Source organism: Dermacentor albipictus, chromosome 8, assembly GCF_038994185.2.
Source record: "Dermacentor albipictus isolate Rhodes 1998 colony chromosome 8, USDA_Dalb.pri_finalv2, whole genome shotgun sequence".
NCBI classification, from domain to species: Eukaryota; Metazoa; Arthropoda; class Arachnida; order Ixodida; family Ixodidae; genus Dermacentor; species Dermacentor albipictus.
This window is the reverse complement of record NC_091828.1, coordinates 47,835,304-47,855,780: the sequence shown is the minus strand read 5'-3', so window position 1 is coordinate 47,855,780 and position 20,477 is coordinate 47,835,304. Positions and strand designations below refer to the sequence as shown.

The 20,477-nt window shown below is 43.7% G+C and overlaps 1 protein-coding gene across 1 annotated transcript in view; it reads right to left on the bottom strand.

Moving 5' to 3' along the window:
- Positions 1–20,477, bottom strand: part of LOC135910195 (fatty acid synthase-like) — a 181,493-nt gene that overhangs the window by 117,661 nt on the left and 43,355 nt on the right. The window contains exons 3-5 of the mRNA XM_065442247.2: positions 17,626–17,776; positions 14,412–14,738; positions 2,547–2,747 (exon numbers count right to left, since the gene is read on the bottom strand). Of these exons, the coding sequence (XP_065298319.2) occupies positions 2,547–2,747; positions 14,412–14,738; positions 17,626–17,776 (679 nt within the window). The remainder of the gene's footprint in view (positions 1–2,546; positions 2,748–14,411; positions 14,739–17,625; positions 17,777–20,477) is intronic.

Below are 20,477 nucleotides of genomic sequence, written 5' to 3'. Positions count from 1 at the left end.
AATTTTTCAGGACATTGGACGACTTGTAAAGATAGCTTCTGTATTGGAGACCGACGGGATTTACGCCATCTGCCCCTTCTTTGAGCAGAGGAGGTGGAAGAACCCAAGCTGGTGCAAACGAGAGCTCAACCATGATCACCGAAGGGCCGACGCAGGGTCTGAAGAGCCAGCTGATTTGCCACCTTCACACCGTTATGTTTTATACGACCAAAACGGTCTTGCCTGGACCCGCCATAGTCTTCTGAATATGTTACTTGCAGCGTCCTTGCACTCCAACTACCTGCGAAACGCTCAATTCATTCTGGCCAATCTGAATGTGTGGTGCTGGACCTCATGAACACAATTCATCGAAGCAATTTGCAACTCCACACAGATGGATCGGCAAGCAGAGTCAGTCCGTATACTTTCCATCGACATGTCCTGGAATGGTGTGCGGGACCAGTTTCGCCAACTGTACAGAGTGATGCCATCATGACTGCGATATGAAGACAAAGTATCTACTCTGGCCAAGCTGTCGTCATAATGACGGAGTCAATACAGCGCTACAAAGATTATATCATGGTCTGTCTAGGAAGCAGTTAGTAGGCAACCTCTGGCGCTCATTAAAGGCGTCCTGAACAAATTATTATTGGAGTCGAGAAATGCATTTGTAGTTGAACTTGACAATTTTAGAAATACTTTGCCGCAAAACGTATTTGAATGCGTTCAGCAGAGGTGGAGTTCTTGGTAATCCAATGTTTGGTTAGTTAACAATGACTTGCAGTGCCAGGTATACAGCGAAGCATGGTGTGTCTACCTTGGCACGTGACGTTCAGTGAGCGTTTAGAACGCCTGCTGAACGTCACCGTGGTGCGCAATTCAAATTTGATTATGAATGTTCACGTAGACGCCACTATTTCCAATTATGGCGCCTACGGCGTGCCAAACGCGGTTGTCCTCAATGAGCCAAAGTGCGCTGAGCCAGGGGACTTATCGCGGCACGCCTCGGCTGCCGCGGTATCTACGCTATGTAGCAGACCGCAGCTGCATACAACTGCAGTACTTATGCACAACGTTTGGTTTGTGCACGAGAGGGTTTGAATGCCCGCTGGCGATCATATGCTCTAGCATGGCCGTGCTACGTGGTGTGGACGGGCTTTACCCTACACCAGCTTGACCGACGGACAGCAGTCACAATACTCTTCGTCATTTTTATGCGCCACGAGTTCAATGCAGAAGCAAAGTCTGCCAGGGCGTCTAAGCAGGAGCGGCCAGGAGTAAGCGCGCGCTGGCAAGTGTGCCTGTGGTCTGACCTTAAGTTTCGCGTGGTTATAGTGAAGTTGAGTGTTCAAAACTAGCTGAAATTAGCGAGGCCCGATGGCTACGATACCGATAAGCAGCGTGTTCAAAATGTATTACCTACGAAGGCGTCCGAAGCCGAGCGCGAGCCGACCGTAGTCGGCTCGTTCAGGAAGTGCGTAAATAATATAAAAATTGGAAGCGCGCTTACTTCGGCCTGTGTTTTAAACTGCGTCAATATATGTACACAGTATTAGTAGGAAGAAGCGCATTGATTCAAGCACCCCTCTAGATTGATGTCAGCTACTGCCAATAGCAGTCGCTTATGGGAATCTGCTATATTACGAAATAAAGACTTTAAAAAAGAGTGAAAAGCTAGGGTTCTGTTGAAAAGAAAGCGTTTAAGAGAAAGGGGACTTCGCGCTCCACCTGCGATTTCCACGTGCCTTCCACGACTGCAAACATGTTGAGATGTTCACAGCAGCGTATACTATTCGCGGACTGAGTTTTTTCACCAAGCCTGAGAGCTGGTTCAGGACCCATATAAAGGCTTTAGGAGCAAGGGATTTAAAGCGAAATTTCTCTGTATCCCATCGGATGTTGGAAATGAAGGCAGTGAAGAAACTGATGCTCTTTCCCATGGAACGCTATCATGTGCCCTGAAATTGAGAACGCCAAGCAATTTGCAGAAAACTGAAGACGCAATGCTCAATCGTTTTCGGGTTCCCCAAACAACTCCACATCAAGCATGTGTTTTCAGCACGCAACTTAAATGTATCCCATTATAACCACCTCTGCTTACATGCATAGCTACTTGTCTAAAACCAGACGATCCGTTTTTGCGCATTCTGCTTCATGTGGCGAGATCGGTGATGCGAAGCATTTTACCTGGTTGTGCCCACAGTTTGACGTGGAATGAAAAGCGTTGCTTTGCGGTCTGCAAAAGAAAGGATTTACACACACGAGGTATGAAAATGTGATCCCTGATGGGCCCGCAGTATTCAGGAACAGGTTTCTTCAAGCCCCGGTTGCCTCTCTTCGAGATACGAAGCTGGGCAACGTCTCGTAATGCACCTTTGTTTGAAACGTACGAGATGCTCATGCGGGACATTTGGCGACTCAGTATACCAAGGAAACTCCGCCTACCGCTACACCACCATCGCCGTAGCTCGAGGAATGATCACGTGCTGCACTTACTGGAATTGAGGAAAAGCTTCCAGTTTCTGCGTGCTTTAGATACGGAGGATTGCAATCAGTGAGGGGCTCACCACTTGAGTCGAAGGCCTTGCACTTTCCGTCGTCTGACAGTACGCCCAGCTGCCTGAAGTTCACCGCAACGCAGGGATCGAGGTTGAGGTTCCCTGCTCCCACGATGGCCCCCTCACAGCGTCCCGAGCGAAGCGCCAGGACAGCTTCATTCAGGACTACCATCGCTGAAGAGCAGGCAGTGTCAATGGTCATGCTCGGGCCTGGGGCATCAAACATTGGGTAAGAGGGAAACCGTGTGATTAGAAGTAGCTTGCGAGCTCTCTACGTCTTTACATTGTGCACTTCGTTAGCCGCTCTATTAGTCTATATGAAGATTTTTCTTAACGTGGTGCATCCAAGATAATCTTTTTTTGGCAATGCATTATTAGCAGATGACATGAGTTCTTGTATACATGCTTGTATGCTCCTTAGGGGCATATAATTCTGTTCTGGCAATGACCGAATACGTTCTTATAAAAATAATTAGGTTGGTAAACTATTTCATTTAGGCCACACGTTTTGATGCACAAGTATGCGTAGATAGCGCTCACTTTATTTAAACGGTTCCTGATATGGTCGGCGAACAAGTGAGCGTTTCTCATTGTAACTGAGGGTGAAGAGACGAAAGTGGGTAAAGACCCAAAAACGAAACTGCCTCTCAGCATAGATTTTAAACTAAAGCTTAAGTTCCAAATAATCAAGCTAAACATCTCGTACAGAGAGTGAACGGCATTCCGGCATGGCTTGTGCGCCACCATTACGGGTGTCACCATTCCTGTATAGCATGCTGCGGAACATACTAAAACAATCGGTGCTCGACTTTCCTTTTTCAACGTGACGTAGTACCTAACAGCGTGGAAATGCAGGCACTGTGGTATTGTTGATCTTGTGGCATAAACATAGCAAGAACCATATAAGCGCTGCAGAACCACAGAGACAAACGCGAGAACTAAACCTGGTGTATTTGGCCGCAGTACATGCCGTTGAGCAGCCTGCTCAACGGAATGTAAAGTTGGATCTTGTGCAGGAGCTTCTGCTTTGGCGCTGTTTTGAGTGCTAGGTTTATCGGCATACTGCTACGGAATCTGCTTTGTAATGGAAGCTTTATGCTAGCTAGCTTTTTTCTCTGTAATTATAAGGTTTTATATGTTCTGCGAATGTACAGTGTTTGTTCCTGCTTATTTGACGCAGGTATTGTTTCCTACGAACTGTTTGACAAAGAGAAACGCGTTAAATTCGGCATAATTCAAACGGCCGTAAATCCCAATGCCAAAAATTCAAGCCTGCTTATAATGTAAAAAACAACATCTTCAACGTGCTAGTACGAAGCACTAGAATGCGTGAAACATCATACGCCGTGAAATTCACCCAGTCATATTACACCTGAGCCACGCTATATCCGTCAGCTTGCAGTCGTTATATTTAAATTGTACATAAAGGGTATCTTACCGTGGTATAGCAGGATCGTTGAGTTCGTTTCCTCTTTAAATCTTTTTTCGTGAGAAGTGCACACACATCTGTGTTAGTGAATTCGCTTGAGCCAGATAGTTAACGTTGGCGGACTATGCACCACTATATGCGGCTTTATTATCAGCATAACATGAAAGTGTATATGTCATGATTACTTAACTCACCAACTAATGTAGTTAGTATATAAAGACGGTTTATGTTTTGTCGTGCGTAGTAGCAAATGCATTTGACATCAGCTCGTTGTAATGTTTTCCTCTAAAGAAGCATACGGTGCCAATAATCATTTTTATACATATGCGCTCCCCGCACCATAACGCATACGGTTTAATACTGCTTTTTTAACCAACCGATGCCCAGCGATGACAAAACGAAAAGCACGAAACTCCGAAGTGAGATGGGCAATTGTCATAGACCCTTAGTTTTTCAATTATATAAATCCTCTAAATAGTCCTGCTGTTTTGCCTTATAGAGCAGTCCACAACTTCTTTGTCTCCGCTGCTTGTGAAAGAGCGCCTCAAGCAATTTGATATTTTGTTGCTGTAGTGTACGCCCAGTTAACTATGAAACGCCACCTTCGACATGTTGGGAAGCTTCGACAAGTTAATTCACCGCGACATTTCAAGATAGCCATCAGAAAAATTATAGTAGTCGACTTCGAGCTTTCGAATAATGGGGGCTTCGCTTTTTGATTTGCTGAGCTCTTGGTATGGCAGAGCGAAAGTCCTAGAAAGGCGTTGGGTGTCGCCTTCGATCGCCGACATGGAAGAATGTCTTTTTTTTTTCAATTGCGAAGTTTTTTTCTGAGAAACCCGCATGGGTTCCTTCGTAACATTGTCCTACACTGCTGGGTGACGATTTCTCGCTGTCACAACTGTTTTACCATCATAATTATATTATAAGAACACATTAGGGAATACCCTGTTACCCGGACATACGAGGTGAAATACATTTCGAGCAGGAATCTCCAATCCACTCAGAATTGTTAAACTGAGCTCGGACCATGTCATGTATGTGCCGAAGATGCGTCCCAGCGCTCTCTTTCTGACTAGTTTTCGAATCTAAGAAGAAAAAATGTGATTTCGAGTCGAACAATTTCTCGAGAACGCAAGTCGTTATTAAAACCACGTAACTTCATCTAGACTTCGGCGACGCCCTGCTGCCTTACTGTAACTACAAGAATGCACTTAGAGCAGTCATTCCTAAACTATTGAAGCCATTTTCGTTCATTAGGAAACGTAGTGCGGCAACTACTTCGGCCTAGCGTCTGTCGTGCTGAAGGGATGAGTGGTGGGGCAAGTATTGTAGCTGCACTTGCATTCCGTATATCCATCCAAACATACATCAAAAGAAATGTGTTCGTTGTAACTGCTCTTACCAGCTGTTTCGGTATATTATCTACGCACACATACACACACGCACATATATGTTCAAATACGCTGAAAATATATTGTGTATCTACCCGCGTTCATGGCCGCACTCGTACGGGAGTCTCCGAAAGCATGCCGTTAGAACCACTGAGAAATACTATACCGTGCCACATGCTGCGATCAGCAAAACCCGTATACCACGGATAAAGCAAGCATGCGTGTTCAGGCGCGTAGGAATGTCTGGGCTGGGATCCTCTGACGTTGGGTAACCTGAGCTGGGAGCCCACAGGGTTATCTGCCTGAGCTAGCTTGAATGCTTGGTTGCCACACTCAGAAGCTCGAATTCTCGAGTTTTTTTTTGTTTTTTTTTAAGCGGGAAGCTCGAATTGGCCTTCCCCAGTAAGCAATATCTCCCAGCTTGGAGTGGAGACTGATATCGGCAATAACGCCGAATGGGGCTATACTAATCTAGGTACAACCACGTTAGAAAGACCCACTAAGCTTGAAGAAGTCACTCCCTCACCAGAACAGAAATTCGCCTCCCTGGCTCTGTATTCGGCCACTCCCTCACCTCCTCCCCAAATGACTCGCACAATTACGCAATAGCCCTCAGTCTCCAGCAGCTGCAGAGCACCTGACCCAGGGGGCGGTCAGACCTGCCACGCAGCAGTGGGGGCTAAGAATCTCTGGGCTCGGACAGGCCGTAAATAGAAACTGACCCTTGCAATGTTTAACACCCCAACCCCCTCGAGTGATCTTATCCTAGCAGGACTCTTTGAGGAACTATCTGGCATTGTTTGGGATATCATTGGCCTTAGTGAGATTAGAAGAACTGGTGAGGCTTATACATTGCTGAATAACGCACATATTCTCTGCTATAGAGGACTACCAGATAAGAATGCAGCTGGGAGTAAGATTTCTAATCCATAACGACTTAGCGGGCAACATTCACCAAATGTACAGCATTCATGAGAGGGTAGCAATAGTCATAATAAATCTAAATAGGAGGTATAGAATAAAGGTTGTACAAACCTACGCTCCAATCTTCAGTCACGATGATGAAGAAATAGAACAGTTTTATGAAGATGATGAATTAGCGATGCGAAAAGTGCAAGCGCGATTTACAGTACTAATGGGTGACTTCAATGCGAAGGTAAGGAAAAAGTAGGCGGGTGAACAGCCAATTGGCAACTACGGTGTCGATTCTAGAAACGCTAGAGGAGAGATGATGGTAAAATTCGCAGAACAAAATAAGCTAAGAATAATGAACATAGTTTTCAAGAAACGTAGCAACAGAAAATGGACCCGAAAAGCCCTAGTGGTCTAACAAGAAATGAAATTGATTTCATACTTTCTGCCGGTACCAGCATAGCGCAGGATGCAGAAGGAATAGGTAGGGTAAAGTGCAGTGACATAGGTTACTGAGGGCCAGGATTCACCTGAATTTGAGCAGAGAAAGAGTAAAATTTGTCAAGAAAAGACAGGTAAACGTAGAAACAATAAGGGTAATAGTGGACAAATTTAGGCTGGCATTTGCAAACAAATATACAGCCTTAGAACAGAGAGATGATGATGATGGCATAGCCGTAATGAATGAAACCGCAACGAGACTGGCTTCAGAGGCAGCAACTGAAGTTGGAGGTAAGGCCCCAAGGCAACCAGTAGTCAAACTCCCTCAAGTAGCAAAGTACCTAATAAAGAAACGACAACGAACGAAAGTGGCCTGCTCAACAGAACAGATAGCATTCACGGAACTGTCAAAACTGATGAGCAAGGAGAAAATAACGGATATTGGAAATTATAACCTGAGGAACACTGAGGAAACAGTAAAGAATGGACGCAGCCTCAAAACAGTGAGAAGAAATCTAGGCATCGGACAAACCAAAATGTATGAACTGAAAGATAGGCAGGGTAATATCGTCAGCAATCTCCAAGATATAGAAAAAGCAGTGGAAGAATTCTATACTGACCCGTATAATACCGAAAGCAGAAACGATACCTCCATTCAAAGTAGTGGTGAGCAGGTTAGAGAGGGTCCTATTATAATTAGCAAAGAAGTTAGAAGGGCCTTGCAAGAGATGAAACGTGGAAAAGCGGCAGGAACAGATGTTGTACCTGTATATTTGTCAAGCATTAGGGAACCTAATGCTTGACAAACTGGCGGCCTTTGATAGGAACTTCCAATCGACTTCAACTGTCCTGGAGAACTGGAAGAATACGAAAATTATACCATTCCACAAGAAGGGAGACATCAAGAAATTGAGAAAATTATAGCCATATTAGCTTACTTGGAATATTACATAATATATTCACAAATTAATTTTCCAATGAAATAAGAGTAACACTGAACTTTGGTCAACCAAGGGAACAGGCAAGCTTTAGGAATGGATGCTCTAGAATGTATCACATCCATGTCATCTATCAGGTAATCGAGAAATTAGCCTCCATATATGGCTTTCAGAGATTAGGAAAAAGCACTTGATTCCGTAGAGATAGCAGGAGTCATACACTCATTACATAATGCAGGAGTACAGGACGCTTATACAAATATCTTCGAAAATATCTGCAGAGATTCCACACCTACCTTAATTCTTCACAAGAAACGTAGGAAGATACCTATGAAGAAAGGAGTCAGACAAGGAGACACAATCTCTCCAATGCTATTCATCGCATGTTTGGAAGAAGTATTCAAGCTGTTAAACTGGGAAGGCTTAGGAGTAAAGATCAATGGCGAATATCTCACCAACCTTACATTTGCAGAAGACATTGTAGTGTTAAGGAACACTGGGGACGAGTTACAACAGATTATTGAGGACCTGAACAGAGAGATTATAAGAGCGGGGTTGAAGATTAATAGGCAGAAGACAAATATAATTGCCGATAGCCGGACAAGGGAGATACTGTGGTTTCGTTGAGCGGAAATACGGGCGGGAAGCGACGGAGTGGATCACACAGACACTCATTTACAACTGAAGCTTAATGACAGGTTTTCCAGGTAGCGGAGGGCCGTGCATGCACACTCAAAAGACTCATACAAAGCTCATGCATAATCACGTTGAAAAATTGCATAAATGCTAACCCCCAAGGTGGTACCTAATTTGTTTATCTGTGAAGGCAAATACGGGACACTGACACACGTGGTAGATTCTGCGTATATCTGGCCAGCCTCAATAATTTCCCTCGCCAGTCTGTCATTAGACTGGTTTAAAATGATTGCATTTGATTAAAGCGGAGTGCAACCACAATCTTTGATGTATGCGGGTACGTGCATACCACCCACCACAGTCTTTGAAGTCTCTGAGTGCTCCTTGAGTTGCTAATTTATACATTGACCCATTTGGCCAAGTAAAACTTTAGCGCAGTGGCGTGGAATCTTGTACATGACCTGAGTGGTGCAAGTCACAAGGGGGTTTACGTCCGACTGCCTTCATACCGTTCTCATGTTATCATCGTCATTGTGCCGTTTTCATAGATTCGTCGTCATGCGTTAGTGGCCGTTCCGCCAGTGTGGTGGCTCCATCGTCGTCACTTTAACTTCCTCGTGTCTTCATCGTCATGCAGTCGCGGTCATGCCATTGTCGTCATTGTGTTGTCGTTTTACCCTCATCATCACTTGAGTAGCCTGATCGCGTTGTCTTCATGCCATCGTTGTCACACCACCTTCGTTGTTCCAACGACGTCAGTCGTTTTGCGTTTTCCTATCGTAATTATGATTTCGTCATTCAGTCGAGAATATGCTGCAGTGGCTATGACATTATCGTTAGACACCAGCTATAATGTGATCATCATCATCAGCCTGGGTACGCCCACTGCAGGGCAAAGGCCTCGGCCATACTTATCCAACTACCCCACTCATGTACTAATTGTGGCCATGTTGTCCCTTCAAACTTCTTAATCTCATCCGCCCACCTAACTTCCTGCTGCCCCTGCTACGCTTCACTTCCCTCGCAACCCAGTCCATAACCCTTGATGACCATCGGTTATCTTCCCTCCTCATCGCATGTATTGCACATGTCCATTTCTTTTCTTGATTTCAACTAAGTTGTCATTAACTCCCGTTTGTTCCCTCACCCAATCTGCTCTTTTCTTATCCCTTAACGTTACACCCATCATTCTTTCCATAGCTCGTTGCATCGTCCTCAATTTAAGTAGAACCCTCATCGTACGCCTCCAGGTTTCCGCCCCGTACGTGAGTACTAGTAAGACACAGCTGTTTTACACTTTTCTCTTGAGAGATAATGGCAACCTGCTGTTCATTATCTGAGGATGCTTGCCAAACGCACCCCAGCTCACTCTTATTCATCTGATTATTTCAGTCTCATGATCAGGATCCGCGGTCACTACCTGCCCTAAGTAGATATATTCCTTTACCAATTCGAGTACCTCGCTACCTATCGTAAACGGCTGTTCTCTTCGGAAACTGTTAAACATATCTTAAGTTTTCTGCAGATTAATTTTTAAACCCACTCTTCGGCTTTGCCTGTGCAGGTCAGTGAGCATGCACTGCAATTGTTCCCCTCAGCTACTAAGCAAGGCAATATCATAAGGTATGATGTATCTGTTGTCATACGATCGTCATCATGCCATTGTGGCCGTGTAATCGTCGACACTACAGCTTAGTTTTTAGACTCTCGTCGTCACGCCATTGTCCTCATGCCGTTCTTACGCTGTCATCGTTAACGCGTTGTGATCAAACAGTCGTTGTCATGCATTCTTTGTGATGACACATCATGCTGTCGTTATTCCATCGCCGCCATTCTAACTTCGACGCCCGACTTTCGTCACCCAAATGTCGTCTCGCCATCATCGTCAAACATCCATTGTCATACTATTGCCATGTCGGTGTCGTCACCCTGTCGTTTTTACCATCGTGTTCACTTCGGCAGAATCGTCCCATTATCATAACTACATCGTCGTCAAACTGCGTTTGCCGATCTATCGACGTAATTCCTTCCTCGTCATTCCATCACAATTCTGCTGTCGTGATTCAATGGTAATCATGCCAACGTTGTGATGTCATTGTCGACATTGCGTCATCGTCAGGCAACAACTATCATGCATTTGTTATCCTGCATTCGTCGTCATGCCGTTGAGGCCCTGCTATCGTTGCCATTCCAGCTTCCTTATCCGGTTGTCTTCTACCGTCATCATTATGTCATATTCGCCATACACTCCGCTTCATCTGATCGTTATCATCGTCAGCTGTCGTCCTTGTACCATTGTCCTTAATTAAGAATCTTCTTTTTATCATAACGTTCTTGTCATACTGCTCTTGCCTTTCCATATCACCATCAGTGCTTCTTCGTCATTTCGTCGTCGTCAGTACGACGTCGTCATACAGTTCTCCTCATCCCGCCATGCTCCTGGACAACTTTGGAAACCGATTCCCATACAATATAATGGTATCCCGGATTTTGTTACTTGCAGCTGAAGCAACAGAAGTCTCAGAATTACAACTACACCTGTCCATTGTTTTATTTCGCTCAAACGTTTTGCCTTTAAACATAAATGTATTATAGAGGGGAGTGGTTTAAAAGGAACAGTAAGTTATACAAAGTCGTACAAAATAAACGGTAATGCAGAAAACATTAAGCCAGCATGCAAAAAGAAATAACTATAAAACCTAAACCGCATGACATAAAGAAAATGACTCGCTATATGGCGCTGTTAGTTACAATGAAAAAAAATGAAAGATGGTCTCAATAAAGCATGACCCACGATGGAAACAAGATTGGTGAGGTGGTACCAGTCAGGTGAGCTGTTCGGTTGTTTGCTCGAGAGGATGCACACCCAACTTTCCTAATGTGGTAAACCCACCACGAAAGGTACGTATGTGCAGGGATGAGCTCAGCTTCTATATTATGGTGACGTAAAACCTCATAAAATATTCATACGTGAAAACCATTTCTGGGTAGCGATGAATGAGGCAATTATGAACTGATTTTCATTGCTGGTACGCTGGATGTGCGAAAATATTTGGCTAGTATGAAACGAGTGGCATTCTTTATGAATCCGTGCAAGTGCATTAGTAAGGTTATTCTATGGTACATGCTAATTTGGGGCGCACAGGTGTTTTATAGGAAAGTTATTTAAGTCCTCTTGGATACATATCGAAATTTCGACTTGAGAATTCTAATATTCGATTTGTGTTCCAAATTATTAGTGACGTGAGGTTTCCACGTTAGATCAGTGTTTATACTGGTTTCGATATATCGACAGCACGAAGCTTGTTCAGGAATAGTACCTTTATGTTTATGAAATGGGCGGTATTTGTTTCTACGCGAAGCATGCACTAAGTAGTATTTATAATTGCTTAATTCCATAAGGTAGTTGCCGCACCAACCAATTACAGAATCTAACTCTCATTGTAATATATGTTCATCGTGCTGACTGCAATTTTCTCTGTATATAACACAATCATCGGCGTAGACGTGAATAGTTGACGAAACACAACTTGGTAAATATTAACGTAAATCAAAAACGTAAGGGGTCTAAAACTGAGCCTTCGTGTGCGCCAGATAATGTTAACCATCGTGCAAAATAAATTTGACTTCATAAACATGGCGTGACTACATTGCTCAAATCATAACCCATTACCCTCGCCAGTCATCGTGAATTGAGAACTGCTGAACTTTTTTGCCTTATTCAATACCACTTGTCTCACGTTGACGTAAATGTATTCTCCCTTCCCCAATACCTTCCTGAAGGCTTGTAAGCTACTCATGAATAAAAGTATTACAATATAAGCTACAATGAACCTGCTGTAACCTGATTATTGACGAATCTAGTAATGTTTCTGTGTGTGATATAGGTAAAATTTTCATCACTACTTTCTTTTGTAATGGTAATGCCTGCTTGAATGAAAACTATATTTAATATCAGCGAGTAAACAATAGCAAAAGATATAATTGCACGCTTGATGCACATTTTCTCGCTCCACCCAAGCTAGAGACAGTGGACGCAGCAGGTACTGGCATGGAAACTAATGAACTAGAACGCCAGAAATATCGTTATTCCTTAAAAGCCCTCTTTTAAAGACTTCTGCTCCTTAGCAGAAACATTCTTTTGCGTTTGCACATTTCAGTGACACTTCACCTTGGATAATTGCCTTTGGACCGGCATGCTTATGCCTGCGAGTTAGGTTTGTCCGTTTGCTGACAAATCTAATAGTGGACACAATGGCAAGCATAACATTATTCTTTTTGTACTGTGTTATAATAATTTTGAATGCCTTCCTTTGTAAGCTGATAACATGTCGATTCGCTCAACACTGGTCCCTGTCAGTATGCAGAGCTCAAAATTTCAGTATCAAATGGCAAAGTGACCTTCATAATGGTGGGTAACTTAGCACGACGAAGCGTTACTGTGAAGATTGCGGCAAAAATAAATAAACAAATAAATCCTGGAGCATACGTGCCAAAAAACGTGGTATCGTTGTGGGTCGCGCCGTAGGAAGCGGCTTTGAGCAATTTTTGTTGAATTTTGACCACCTGTCGTCTAACATGCACGTAAATTTGGGCTGGCGTCATGCTGCCCCATGTATCTGCAGGCAGATCATGCTACGTCTTGCTTAACCTCCTATCAAGAGGAAAAAAATGCACAGACGAAAGCAAGCACCGACACAAGCAGGCGACTCGTTCCATGCTTTGAATCCGGCTCACAAAATATTGGCTGCTTCTCCCGAAAGGCGAAGACTGACGGGGAGAGCAACATTTCCTGTTGCGCTTGAACATACAAATTACGCGTGGGTCCGACTGACGCGGTTGCGATATAGGCGCGTTGGCCAAAGTGACTAGCACTGTTGACAGCTTTACCACACCCTGCAAGGTCTGCAATGACATGGCACAGGCGTGACTACACTTCTTGTAAAGAGCTGCACCAGTAAAAATTAGATCGCTTTCAGGTTTTAGCTCTGAAATGGCTTTGCGGTTTCAATATTAATGGTGTGAGAAGATTGAGGATAGAAAGCATGAACTGTTTATGTGCTATGTTTCTTGACATTTTATTGTCGATTGTCATTTCCTAAATACTCAGGAATAATTTATTCAAGAATGTCTGACATGGTACAAGCAACTTGAGAGATAGACTCGTGAAGCAATACATGTCGCCTGTACAACGTGGCATACATCCATAGCATGATATATAGCATATATACTCCTAAATGTATGCGGAGCGATGACGGCTAAAATTCACTTAACGTGTTCGTATACTGTCTATTGCGAAATAAGATAAACTTACAGAGAATACGCAGTTATGAAGTGTAGAGCGTTTCCGTCATATGACGAGCTTTTACAGATATATTCCCCTGCTACACGCCAACCTGCATATAGTGGAGTATGTATGAAAAAGAGAAGAGCATCTGAGAATAAATGACCGCTACCACGCATTTGTCATTTGTTGACAATCAGCGTTCATTTCCGAATCAACAAAGGTTCCCAAAGCAGCGCACAATCTTTTTTTTTCTGGCCTTATTGAATCCACAGCAACAATTGCGGAGCGTATGAAAGCCCCCTGAACGTATTAAAATCCGTCGGTTGCGAGCGGCTCGGTGTAGAGGAGCCGGAAAGCGCACCACTGAGCTTAAGCTGCCTGTGTGTGAATAGGACGGTCGGAGCGAAACCTCCCAACCAAGAGGGCATCGTTGGGTGAGTTGAGACGGTTGCGAGCGAATACTGGCGTAGCACCCTCACCTCCTCTATCTTCGTGCCGCTTTCCTTCAAAAGGAAAACTAGTTTTTACCTTCGCCACCACCGCCTACCAACGTGCGCAATCTCATAGGTCGTGGAACTAGGATGCGCACGGCATGTATGGTATAATGCACGCTGCCGGATTTTCAACCCTTGGTGAACGCATCAGTGCCAGGATTACAAGGACTAGTTCGTTTTGATTTACAATAAATTGCATTTCTAGCGGAACTTTGTTCATTTTCATTTTTTTTGGGGGGGGGGGGCACTTTGAACGTTTTTATGTTAGAAATGGTTGCTGTTTAAGAGGGTTGAAGAGTTTCTGTGCCAACAGCAATTATTCAAGGTCAGCTCTAAAACATACCTTGCAGGTCGAGCGAATACGAGATTCTGTTGGAAAACATGGCTCTCGAGCATCCGAGAAGGTAGTAGCCGTCCATCTTCTTCGGGTCCTTCCGGAACGCGTCGCAAGATTCCGAGCTTGAATTGCCAATGAAGACGCCAATGTTCCGCTTGCGCAAGGTTTCGGGGTCGTAGCCAGCATCCACAATGGACTCGTACGATGTCTCCAGCAACATTCGGAGCTGTGGGTCCATTACTTGCGCCTGCTTGGGATGTGTGCTGAAGAACTGTGCGTCAAAGCGGGACAGGTCCCGGATCTTGCCGTGGCGCCTTGGCAAACCCATGTGACCTGTGAAAACGGGCAGAGTTGTGCCTTACGTTGCCAGCTATGGTTGCCAGCAAAATCACTGTGCCTTGTTACTGGGCACGCGTTCTTCTGAATTTGGGGTAACATCTCACATTTCTTGCGTTCTGACCTCTCATTTAAAAGAGCGTATGAAATCCTAAAAGGACTTCTTAATCCTCGCAAATGAAAAGAAACAGGCTAATGATGAGTTTGAGGTGTGATTTGGCGTATTTCAACGGCATGGAGGGAGCACGTTTTAAGACGCGGAAATTCCGACCAACTGGTGTCCCATATCAACGAATTTTGCTATTACGTTTCTAAACGAGGACATCATATAATCTTTCAGTGGCTGCCGGGATATTGTGACATTGTTAGTGACATCCTCACCTATGACGTTGTACAACGTGCATAGTCTAGAGCACTGACACTCCTTATAGATTTATCAAGAGTAGAAGCGGCAAGACAGTTTTTCAATCGCGCACATGCCATCCGCTTGATTCTATGGAATAGTCCGCAGAACTGTAATCTTCAATGATACGGCCTCGACCCTTCATTGAACTGCTGTTGTCAACACGCTTTGCACATGACGCAGCACTTATGAAAGGGGCGGAGCTTCGGGCTTTGTTACGGGAAATGTGGCCCACGCGCAACCGAGGAACCAAATGTCCTCAAAATATTGCATGATCCCCTGACTGTACTTAAACAAACTCTTACTATACGTATATAGTACAGCTTTGTTATTTTTAAACTCCTAATAGGCTTATCAGTTATAAATCGAAGAAATAAAGTAATATTAAAGCGAAGCATTCTTTGCGTCTTCCTTCAACTATTTCACTGATGCTGTCGTTCTGCTGCTGCTCTCTGGCTCGACGCATTTCGGATCGTTGAAGACGTGTATAATATACATGACCAGGGCACGGGACAGGGATTATGAAGCTTCTCCAATGAAAGCTCTCTCAGCGTCACCACGATTCCCTCTTGAGTTTGCTGGCCTTCGGCACAGCGTCCCCTTGGTCAGGAGTGATTACGCGTGAGCCCCCAGCGAGAGCATAGCAGAAGCTGCAGCGCTTTTCTTTGTCCTCTCGCGCAACGGTCAGGAGAAAAGATAAATAGAATGGTAGGGAATAAATGGGACGAAAAGATAGAGAATAGATCAAGGAAATGTCATACCAAAACGGGGGAATAAGAACATGGGCAATCTTCGTCGTTGAAGAATAAACACAGGGCACATAGGTCGGTGCAGACAAGCGACACAGGGCGTCAACACAAAAGCCGCATTACAGCATCGCAGAGTAAAGACGACAGTCCTCAAGCAAAGGAACGTTTCAGCGATCATGCGATGCGCCATGTGAGACAATGGCAGTGGTAACCTTCTCGCAGGCTACCAGCAATGGCGCACATCAAAGCCCTGCGCAAACACGTATCGATGTGCGTTCTGTGCACTATAAATAGACAAAGTGGTGTAGGCAAGGCAACAATTAACACCACCTCACGATTGCTGTGCCCTTTTTAAAATTAATTGATTACCCAGTGTATTTATCCTTACGATTTGTGAATATTGTACATAACAGTATTTAGTCTTATTTGATACTGTAGAAATAGCTCCAAATTTCAAAGTGGTAAATCAATTTTTCCACGTGAACGGAAAAATTGAGAATGACCTTGCATGACCTAGACTAGAAGTTTCTATATAATGCTTCACATGATCAACTCACTTAGGTATTATTTGTGAATTTAGGTTGCATGTTGGAAAACTGGACCTGAGGCCAGTGAGTGTTTAAGGTGCCTGCACCTACTAGGCGTCCTATCAGTTAGAATAGCCTTCCTTGACCAAGCAGATAAATGCGCTATTCTGGTTAACGTTTTTCCGAGAGTTTCTATCTCGCAATGGGGCGGAACAAGCCTATACGCTGCATCATTATATCTAATGCCAGAGTTTGAGGTTGAAGTTGCCAAAAATGGTGCTATGCAGACGACGATTACCAAGTTGTGTACCTCTCAGTGACTTGCTCCCTTTACAGTTATCCCCCAATGAGTATAACGCTGAACACGAAATCGTTGCTCAGTAGTTCTTTGGCAAATGACGCAAACTACTTACGTCTGTTACCGCTAGTAATGCACTGCCAAAAAATCAGCAAGAAAAGGTAGAACATTATTTTACGAACTTTAGTTGAAGAGAAATGTCTGCCACGTTAAATAAGTTAAGCATATCCACGACGTCAGATGACACTCATTGCTAAAACTCTTTGAGTTTAATGAATTCAGAAGAAAGCAAATTTCATTCCTGCTTGCGTTCTGCCACACGACATTGGCTAAGCTGGGTCATCTAGTCCGATTTTTGAAATTATTAGGCGGTATTGCCACTCAGTGGTTTCACAAATCCTCTACACATGCGCTCCATGTAACATTAAATAATACGCTATGGAATTGCACGACTACGTAAAGAAATATATTTTTTCCGCATTAGTGTGGTAGTGTTGAATATATTGCGGAAATGCTTTGAAATTATGCGATTGTGAACAAAATTATGAAGTTTGATTTCACTATTCACTGAAAACTTTCGTTTCTAACCAAAAATAAAACCTGCTGTACGCACGTCGCAGTAAAGTTTAGAGCTTCAGACGAAATTATTGTGCACCGGTAATTTTATTATTCGCGTCATGACATAACACACCTTGCAACAGCAGTAAAATGTGTGGTGAAACACGCACTGAAGTCTTCACGACGCTATCGCTTATGTAATACGTTTCCCTAGAAGTGGCGGCTAGGGAGACATATTACAGGGAAAAATGTTTTAGGACAAAATAATTTGTAGAAGTTGCAAAGTCGTCGTATATGCTAAAATATTTAATGGGAGGGCTACACTTATCTAACATTTTCTGAAACCCACCAGGAGGCCAGCGCAAGTCATCCTCGGTGATCATGTCGACACCCGCGTACAACTTTTCCTTGAACTCTACCAGATGATCCGCTTGTGGGAAGTAGGCGGAGAAACCAGTGATAACGATGTCATCGTCAGCCATGCTTGTCTGTCGATAACCCTAAATCAAGGAGACAGAAAAAGAAGGCATTATATACCGTGTGCCCCACGAAACTTGTGTCATAAGTTAAGCAAACGGAAGCTTCACGTAGCTGGCCAGAACCAAACTAATGCCCTTTGCGTCGCTTGGACAAAGCCAAAGCATTTGTTCACTCGCGTTTGTTCCCTCAGCCAATCTGCTCTCTTCTTTTCCCTTAACGTTACACCCATCATTCTTCTTTCGATAGCTCGTTGCGTCGTCGTCAGTTTAAGTAGAACCCTTTTTGTAACCGTCGAGGTTTCTGGCCGTACGTGAGTACTGGTAAGACACATATGTTATATAATTTTCTCGCCGTTGGTGGGTACCATGCGCCGAATTGGGCCCTTTTGGACCTCTCCTGGCTACAGAAAGTTCGGCTTGGCTCCCGGGCTACTTTCTGGATAGGTTTTGTTACATTTCTGTGCATAAGCTAGTAATCTTTAGTTATTGATTTCAACCCAGAAAAAGAGCATGCTTAAATATTTCGTTAACACTGTAATTGTGCTGACTTGTGGAATTTTTTGTATTAACATTTTATTTATATAAAAAAAAATACTGGTCGGCGCTTCCTCGTGCCATTCGATTGTGGAACGCTCTTCCTGATTTCATCGTCTCCGAACCTAATCCCGATAAATTCCGCCAGCTCATCATTTCATATTCCACCGCGCAACTTCAATAAAGTGCACGATGCTTTTTTCCTTTTTTATTCCAGTTATGTGCTCTCTTGTTTATCAGCTCATTTCGCTTATTATTCTTGTATTCTTTAGTATTGTTATTATTTGTACTAGAGTGGCAACATTATTTTTCATTGTTTATTAAAGAAACTGTATCGTTTGTTTTTTTCTAATATGTACACTCCAGACCTTGTTATGTTGTACAATGCTTTTAATACTTGTATAAGATAGGCTTATAGTTTTTCACTGTCAAATAATAATGTATGTCTATTATGCTTTTATATGTTCTATATACTCTGTTAATCTTATCGTAACGCCCCCCTTACCCAATGCCTCATACGAGGCCTGTAAGGACAATGTTAAATAAATAAATAAATAAATATACGTAATAGAAGCCACGTATAATCGGATAGATAATATTATGGCCTGATCCCTGGTGTTTTGAATAGATGCATAGTGGTAATAATTTCTCACATAACGCTTGAAAATTCCTATGTGAAACTTGAAAGAACTACTAGAAGCAACACGACTGAAATTAGGAGACGGAGAAGGTGGGAGATGGAAAGTCAAGACGATGAGCAAAAGAAGAAGAAGGCGAAAGCAGGAGCGGACGTTTCGACAAGTGGCCTTGAAGAAGACAATTCCACTTGTCGAAACGTCGGCTCCTGCTTTCACCTTGTTCTGGTTTTGCTCGACGAATGAAAGTAATAATTTTCTATTTTTTACTACAAGAACAAAGAATAAAAAATTCAGAAATATACAAAATATGCACCTGATTTCTAGTTAACGACTTTTCTAGGTCAAATAAGGCAACAAAATTATATAGATTTGTCGGCGTCAATACTAGCTATAGCGATGCTCAAGCTATGCGGGAAAGCAGTAGCTACGGAAATGTGAAGACGGGTGAGTTCCTATTGCACTGGGAGCATTTGTTTTTGCTCATTGCAGTGGGCACCTAGTTTGACTTTGCTGATTTCTTTAGGCTCCCGAAGCAATGGTTTTGAGGTCAGGGAGCATGCACACGCTTCTCCTTACAAATTATTGAGTTCAATAAGGTTTTCTGTGCCAGGTTTTTAGTGTGCTTTCAACTGGGGCTGGAGCAGCCACATATTTTGATCAGCTCATGTATGGTGCTGTAAGGCAATGGGGAGTGTTGCACAATATTGTGCAGCAATGAATAAGGGTACTTCGACAGGCAGGATTCAAAACGTAACAGATTAAAAAGCTAGTCTAGCTTCTGTCGAATGTCTGTCTGAAATTGACTTCCTACTCTTGGGTGAGGGTGAACCAAACCCTCTGGGAAGGAGGGATAGTAATAATTTGTACAAACGCTATCGAAACTGTGATGCATATACACAATCCACGGTAGGGAAAATAAAGTTGCATTTGATGTTATTTGAACACAATTGTACAAATGCAATGTAGTGCTGAGCATCTGCCGCTGTTTGGGACATCTTAAGATAGCACGTACGGTGGATTGCAAGATCGACAACCTGAGACAAGTTCCTCTGTCTTCAGGGCTACCATTATTAAAAAAATCAGTTCCACCATAAAGGTGAAGCAGCGAATGTGTTAGCAAGATGTTAGATTGTTACGCGAAGGTTTAGGCAAACAGCATTAGTTGCAGTATGAATTCTAAGTAACGTAACCTAAGTAGACACGCACGGTGTGGCCTGTGTAGATACGTGAACAGGGAAAAGTCAACCACCGTGAGCGGCATCTATTTGAACTACAGGGTCTTGTAGGCATTTTCGCCTTGCGTTGACATCGCTTTCCCGTACTGCGGCATCTCAAGGCAGGCACGATTTGCACGTTCACTTCGCGCACCTTTGAAGCGCAAGGTTTTGTCGACGTGGTCGCTTAGCCTCCGCCTCCAGCTGCAGCACGTATGGGCTGCATTGACATTCAGGTGCAGCGTGCACCGCAAACACAGCAACACATTCTTGCCGCGTCTAAACGCAGTGGTCTTTGGGCGTATGCGGGCCACCCTCGATTCACTGTGATTAGCG